General features: G+C 52.8%; 1 protein-coding gene across 1 annotated transcript; it reads right to left on the bottom strand.

Moving 5' to 3' along the window:
• Positions 1–427: 427 nt before the first annotated feature.
• Positions 428–5,384, bottom strand: MANF (mesencephalic astrocyte derived neurotrophic factor). Its single transcript, XM_057368027.1, has 4 exons — positions 5,004–5,384; positions 2,624–2,751; positions 1,717–1,858; positions 428–770 (listed from the first exon to the last, which is right to left on the bottom strand). Exons 1-4 carry the CDS (start codon positions 5,371–5,373, stop codon positions 586–588), a joined length of 825 nt encoding a protein of 274 aa, XP_057224010.1. The 5' UTR covers positions 5,374–5,384; the 3' UTR covers positions 428–585.
• Positions 5,385–7,251: the final 1,867 nt, after the last annotated feature.

Here is a 7,251-nt window from a genome sequence, read left to right as displayed (position 1 = left end):
GTCCGCCCGCGGCCCCCGGCGGGCTCGAGTCGCGGTCGCTGCCGCGCTTCATCGCGCCGGGCCCGCGGCTCAGGAGGCGCCTCCGGCGGCCGCCGCCATCTTGGACAAAAGGGAGCGAAGGCGGCTCCGGCCGCCGCGCCGCGCGGGCTCTACGTCATCGCCCCGCGCGCACCGCGCCGCAAGCCGGCGTCACGGGGCCGTGACGTCACACGGCGCTTCCCGCCGTCCGCGCGAGACGGAGGAGCCGCCAATCAARGCGGGCGGTGAAGCCCCGCCCCCCGGCGGGCTGAGGGGGCGCGCGCGGGGCGGGTCCGTGAATGGAACGAGGCAGGGAGAGAGAGGAGGGACGGGGGAATGTCGCTATCCGGCAGGTGCGGGGTGTGGAGGGGTGTGTGTCCCGCAATCACGTCACACGGCACGGCTCCACCCGGTACACACCGGCGAACTTTAATGAAAGTCCCGTACAAAGCGCGGGGCCGGGATCGCCCCTCAGAGCCTCGAGGTCGCCCGTCACAGTCCCCTCGCAGCCCCAGTCTCGCCCCTCAGAGCCCCGGRATCGCCCCAGGGTCGCCCCGGTCTCGGCCCTCAGAGGTCTGCCCGGGCGCCGGCCGCCTTCGGCGCGTACTTGGGCATCAGTTCGTGGATCCTGCGGATGAAGTCGGACTTCTCGGCACAGCCCTTGCACACCTCGCCCCAGTCATCCAGGATCCGCCGCAGCTCCTTGACGCGCAGCTTGCGCAGGTCGGCGGTGCTTAGGTCGATCTGCTTGTCTGCGGGGAGAGCAGAGCTGCACTCAGATATGCGAGGTGGGCGAGGAAGCCAAAACCCAAGAGGGACAGTGGTGCCGGGGGTGGAAGGCACATCTAAGTTAGGTTTTGGACAACAGATAAGGCTCTTAAAGTTATTAGAAGACAGAAAACATGGTTGCAGCTTAGATGCAGGAGTTCCACAATAGCCCTGAAAGCCCTTTTATTATACAAACAGCAACACTTCCACTGGATGAAAAGAATGTAGCAGAGTGACTTCAAGGGAAAGAGAAGCAAGTGACAACAACAAAAAGCTTTTCAGGAAGCAACACAACATTAGTAGGAGAAATGAAAAGTATAAAGACCCACAATTCAAGGGGGAATGTAAGGGCAGCAATAAGGGAAAGCAGAAGGAGGCATTTCCATGCCTGTTTTTTGTAGTAGTCTATTCAGGAAGAGGAATCATCTAGGAACATGAGAGTTCAAGGAAGGTGATAGGAAACAAGAGAGTGGAATGCTCCGAGGAGACACCAGAGGAGGTGAGAAAGCAGCTTTTATCACCCTGCTGCTGGGAACAGGAGAGCAGCTGGGACTGCAGAGCTCTGCCAAGGGCCTGCCCCACTACAGCGAGAATCCCCCGTCCCCTCACTGGCAGGCCAGGCTGTACCACACAGCCTCCCAAACACAACATTCCAAACAGCAGTGTGAGTGCAGCAGTGCTGCTGCACCTGGGAATTTGCTATTCCAGGGCTGATCAGAATCCCTGCGGAAGCCAAGAGGGGTTAGCAGCCAACAACCTTACCTAACCATCTTCATAAAACTCTCTAGGATGTTCATGGAGAGCAACCCAGGTTGTGCAACCTAACTAGGCTACAGAACTCAGGACTGAGTAGKTTTAGGATGTTGCTTCACCCCTAGTGATCCACACCCCAGCAAATCATAGGCATTTCCTCTTGTGCAGGCAACTCACCGTATTTTAGTTCACAGATCTGACTGTCTTTCTTCTTTAGCTTCTCACAGATCTTTTCCACGGGGATGTGGTGACTCATGGGCTTTGATACCTCATTAATGATTTTGGTAGCTGCATCACTTGTGGCCCCAACATAATAGCACTAGAGGGAAAAAAAGAGTGAAGTGGGGATGCATGGGAAAAAAAGCTTTTAAAAGCAGAGTTTGCTATCCCTGTCCTCATCTGGTTTTGCAGCTGGATGTTTACTGTTACAGAACCTTCCCAAGGGACTGCTGTAGCCGGGYGAAAGAGCCTAACTCTGAGCCCAGGATACTGAGCAGGTGTTTTCCATTGCACTGACTTTACAGCTGCTGAGGCTGGTGGTCTTGTTTCTTAACTTCATAAAAATTGTACAACATTAAGAATAAAGTCATTGAAGGAGACTCTCTGAAGTGTTTTCCCTCTGCATGTCTCATTTCCCTGAGGAGAGTTCAGGGCTTTTTCCTTGGGACTCTTCATTCACAAATTGCCTCTGGTTTTAGTTGGGGCAATTTGGTTTTCCTTTATTTAGTTTTCAGCTAAACAGCCAAAGAGTATAAATATTTTAACAGCTTATATAGCACCCCAAATACCATTTAAGGAACAGAGAAGCCCTACAGTAAACAAAAGCAYTGTAATCTCCAGTGCTTCAGTAACAGTGAGAGACAGGACCAGCCAATCCAATCTGTTGACAGGGTGGTGTTTTTTTCCCTTTTTTTTTAAGGTAAAGAGGTTGAACTCCTCAAGTCCTCTCTCATAAAAAATACAGGACCAACTATGGCCACAAAGCCAGGAAGAACAGCCCCTGGGAAGCCATATCAAACAAACTCAGAAGCACCAATTTCCCCTCATTTGCAGGAGGCAAATATTACCGATTCCTGCTACTTACCAGGCGGTTCTCTTTGCCTTTTGCTTCTTTGCAGGATTTCAAGAGCTCCTTTTCAATACTGGAAGGTGTGAATTCAACGTCGTTGTCCTTTAGACTCTGGTAGAACCTTCCCAGGAATGTGACACACACTGGAAGGGAAGATGGATGGAGTTATCAGCCAGAGCAGTAATCTCATGGCAGCTCTCAGAGGACACTTGTAGGAAAATAGAATAGGGGGTTTGGATARCAGATCTTTTCAGAAACTGCATTAGCAGTCAATGACTTCACCCATGTTTCAGAAAGTCATTCAGAGCACATGTAAATCAAAAACATGCCCTGGTACTTTTTGTGGGTTTGTGACAATCTGAGAAATGAGATCCATGAAATGTCCAGGGGCTTCTGTACACTGTCCTGAGTGAGCTCAGGATCATGTGATGGATAYAAAACCACACCCATGCAAAAATATAAATTTAAATTTGTCTTGCTGCTTTGGGAAGCAATTTGTAAGAACACAGGCATCCAACCCAGTGCTGACAGAAAAACAACTCTGTATATAATCCTCTGAGACTCCCCGTGTGCTGATTTCAGTAGCAAGGTATCACTGATTACCAGGCTGCTTCAGTTGAAATTACTTCCAAGAGAAAAAGAAATGTGATCCCATGCTATGTCCAYGCGGCACCTTTCTCCTTCTTTCATTTCCACAAGCTTCTGATGCAGTTTCAGATGGAAAGAGGGAAGAGTCTTAGACATAATGCAACTCCCAGAAGTGCAGCTGCAGTTGAGGAGACAGATCCAGGYTCCTTCCTGTGGGAAGGGCTGCACAACTCAGTCATTGCTCCTTCCTTTGGCAGCAGTCGCTCTGCAAGTGTTCCAAAGTGCAGCAGCGCCGTGTATGGCAGGGAAGGAGGGCAAACAGCCCATGGGATGACTGAGGGACATCCTGAGGGTCAGAYTTTGGTCATCCTGCTGCTCACAACTCATCTGTGGACATCAGCATCATCTGGACCAAGCATTCTGTAGCCCCACCAGTTCCTGCTCAGCACCTGGGCATTCTCGCACCTTCCCATGCAAGACAAGTGACAGGAACCATTCTGCCTCTAGGGAACAGGTATGAGTTATGTCTTTTATGGGATTTGTTTACCCCAGCAGGAAGGGACTGGCAAATGTTATTGTCATTAGCAACTGGTGTTCAAGTCAGAACACAATGCATGGCACACTTACTGGGCAGGACAGGAAATGGAGTATGGCCATAGCAGAACTGAGTAGAAAATCACTCTCATTATATCAAAACTGAAACTAATTATAAGATGGGCCATTTCAGAACACAATGTTTGTACGCATACAGCACCCTTATTGATCTCCCACCAGTCTAGTCTGTACCCAGTCACAGACACACTGRTGTCCACTGCTGGGAGGAAGCTGCTGGGAAGAAAAAACTTGCTGTAGGCAGTGAYACTGATGGCCACAGCAGGATAGAAACAAATTTCCAGTCTAGTGCTGGGACAGCAGGTGGAAGTTTTGATTTACTTCCCTCCCCTCCCCTCATTCTGTCTTACTGTAAAGGAGGGATATTAGTATCCTAAACTCCAAATCAGCTATTAGAGCCCCACCTCAAGTTCTTCTTGCTTCACTTGGGGCATCTGTTCAGTTCACTGCACAAGAGCAGCTTAATTTGCTGTGCAGCTCAACAGGTTCCACCCTCGAGGCGTTTGTATTTCCGTAGTACACAAAGGGCCCGACTTGATTGGGATCAGCTGCTCACGGCTCCTGGCTGTGCGCACAGAGGACTCCGAGCAATCCGTGAACGTAATACTGTGATGACTAAGGGGGAGTCCCGGCGAGGTCCGGGTGAGTAACCTCATTCGCGTTCTCCTGCTCCCTGCCCTGGTCACCGTCACCCGGACGGGAGAGCCGGTGGGGAGCGCTGCCCCGCCAGTGCTGATCTCCCGGCCCGAAGACGGTCCGGTCTTCCGGAGTTTTCGCTCCTCTCGTCCGTGGGCACTCTACACTACCRCTGACCCCGTGGAAAGGGACCGGCAACTTCGCGACAGAGTGCAGCACCCACGGAAGGGAGSTCCCGTCCCGGGAGTGGAACACGGTTGGCAGCCCCGCCCTGCCTGCCCCGCGAGCTGCCCGGTGCACCGCCCCGGCGCATGCCGCTTAGCCCGGACCGGCCCGGCCGCGCTTGGCCAGACTTGAGAGACTTTTCCTGCTGCTGRAGGCAGCGCGCCCACCGGCCCGGCCAGCCCCGGCGGCCGGGTTGCCACTCGGGGCTGTCACAGCCCCAAAGCTGCTCCGCGTCCCGGCCCCGCACACGGGCGGACGGGCCAGACTGCGAGAGACAGCGGCGAGGAACGGCCTCCCCGCGCCGTGCCCGCGGGCCAGGCCCGTCCGCACTCACCCTCGCAGTCCCCGTCGCGCAGCGCWCGGCCGCCGGCCGGCAGCAAAAGGAGAGCCAGCGCCGCGCAAAGCCCGTGGGCCGCCCGCATCCCGCCTCGCCCGGCAGCGCCCGCCGCACCGGCACCACCGGCACCACCACCCCGCGCCGGCTGCCCCCGCTGCCGCCGCCCCATTGGCCCGCTCCCCTCCCGGCCGCCACGCTCTCCGCTCCCATTGGCCGCGCCGCCGTCTCCACGGGAGAGTTGGCGGCCGTTGATTGGGGGGAGGCGGCGGAACGGCGGCGCGCGGCGCGGATACCCGCCCCCTTCGCTGCCATCTTTGTTRCGGGAAGGCCGCTCGCGTGCGCGCCCTGACGCCGGCCCGGGCGCCATCTTGGAAAGGGGCTGATCCTCACACCTGTGGGCGGGCGGAGCCGCTCTGGGACCGGTCTCCGCCCTCCACCTATTTCCCGGCTCTGCGTGCGCCCAATTTCAAATTTTCTTCCATAGTGAGGCGGCACCGGTCAGCGTAAGGTGAGGCTGAGGGTTTGTTCGAGGCTCCCGAGTAGCGTGGGGGYGGTGGAACTTTGTCTGGGTGCTCCGGAGGTCGGCGAGGCAGAGGAGCCGCCGGAGCGGGCGCTTCATGGCCTATGCCCCGTGAGGGGTGGGAGCGGCAGGGACGGGCTCAGTGCCAGCACGGGCATAGCCCGTCACGGGTGGCTCTGGCTACACCCTTTGAGATACAAGGACTGGATGCTTTGAGCTGGAACAGCTAAGAGGTCAAAAKAGCAAACTATGTGCAGCTTGTTTTTGGCTTCTTGGTTGGGGGTTTTGGGAGAGTGGAAGAAAAAAAAAATTTTTTTTTTAATTCCAACTTAGTGTCCTTATTGCTTAGCCTATCACCTTTTCTTCAGGGACATGGAACATTTGAGGTTGTCTTGTGCCAGGGCCAGGAGYTGGACTTTGATGATCCTTGCGTGTCTTTTCCAGCTCACAATATTTCACGACTTTGTTCCCAAAGCCCTCATGTTTTGAACCGTTAACTCCCTTCACCAATCCTCAACCCTGTGAGCTTCTAACTGCAATCCCCTTAAACTTGGGAGAGGAATACACAACTGCTGACAATTCTTTGTAAGGCTTTACGTGTAACTGTGTATCCTGGGATATCATTCCAGTGAAGGAAGGGAGAGGCAAAGTTACACAGCCCTGTGCTACAGCAGGGGAGCCCACATGTAGCTTGGTGAGCTCCCTTACACAGGCTGCTCTTGAGGCAGCCTGGTGGGGGTAGTGCTTAATTTGAATTTTCATGTAGGTCATCAGGTGTAAGTGATAAGTCTGACGAGGTGATACAAGCAGTGTGGGGAGAAGCACCTGATTCAGTGACGGTCAGAGCAGTAATTAGGACACTAATTGCTAGTGAGAGCACATCATGTGTTTACTAGGAGAGGTGGTTTTGCACCTTTCTAGATCTGGTTATCTCTCCAAATGTGTTTATTAAGATCGGTATTAATATTAAGTCAATCCATAATGACTCCAGAATTRCTCAGTATCCATGTGCTTTAGGAAGGTTATTGGCTTTTCTGTATTTATGCTGATTGCCCACTAAAGTCACTTAGCTGAGCAGAGAGGTGGTGGCTTAAAGTGGCCTTGTTTCTTATCAGGATAGTGGCCAAAAGAACTATCAGGTGAAGTGTTTTATTAATTAGTTGGAAATAGGGCTTAAATTCATAATTAGGAGAATTTAGGAGATTCACAGTAAGGGCAGAGTTTACCTACCAAAATAGTGCAGTTATGAAACATCTTCAAACAGAGGAGGAATTTTATGCATTTTTATAGAACAGGAGAGGAGTGATTTTATTTGGTTTTGGATTGGGAAATGAGCCTCTATATTTCAATATGGGATCCTCAAATGGGTCTGAGAAAGAACAAGGACTCATTTTGATTTTTTTTTTTTCTTTTTATTTATGGTTTATGATTCAGCAACTAGAATGGATTCCTTGCTTTTTTTACCTTCTTCTTTTTGATCCGTGGTGAGGTTTTTGGGGCTCTGTTCCGCCACCCTCCAGGCACTCTCTCGAGCATTAGGGATTTATCCTGTCTGAGACCTGGCAGATAGAGAGCTTGTGCTGGTCCTCGCTGTTGTTTCTGCCTAATGTCCARTCTAACCCTAGTCTTTGTGAGTGTCCTTATCACTCAGATCTTTGTCTGAAGTCCCTCCCCTGCTCTCTTGGAGCCCCCTTRGGCTGGAAGGAGCTGTAAGGTCAGCCCGGA

The sequence above is a fragment of the Malurus melanocephalus genome, unplaced genomic scaffold (assembly GCF_030028575.1).
Source record: "Malurus melanocephalus ecotype Western Australia unplaced genomic scaffold, MMel_1.1 scaffold_87, whole genome shotgun sequence".
NCBI classification, from domain to species: domain Eukaryota; kingdom Metazoa; phylum Chordata; class Aves; order Passeriformes; family Maluridae; genus Malurus; species Malurus melanocephalus.
The sequence above is the reverse complement of the archived record's forward strand: the minus strand, read 5'-3'. Positions and strand labels throughout refer to the sequence as shown.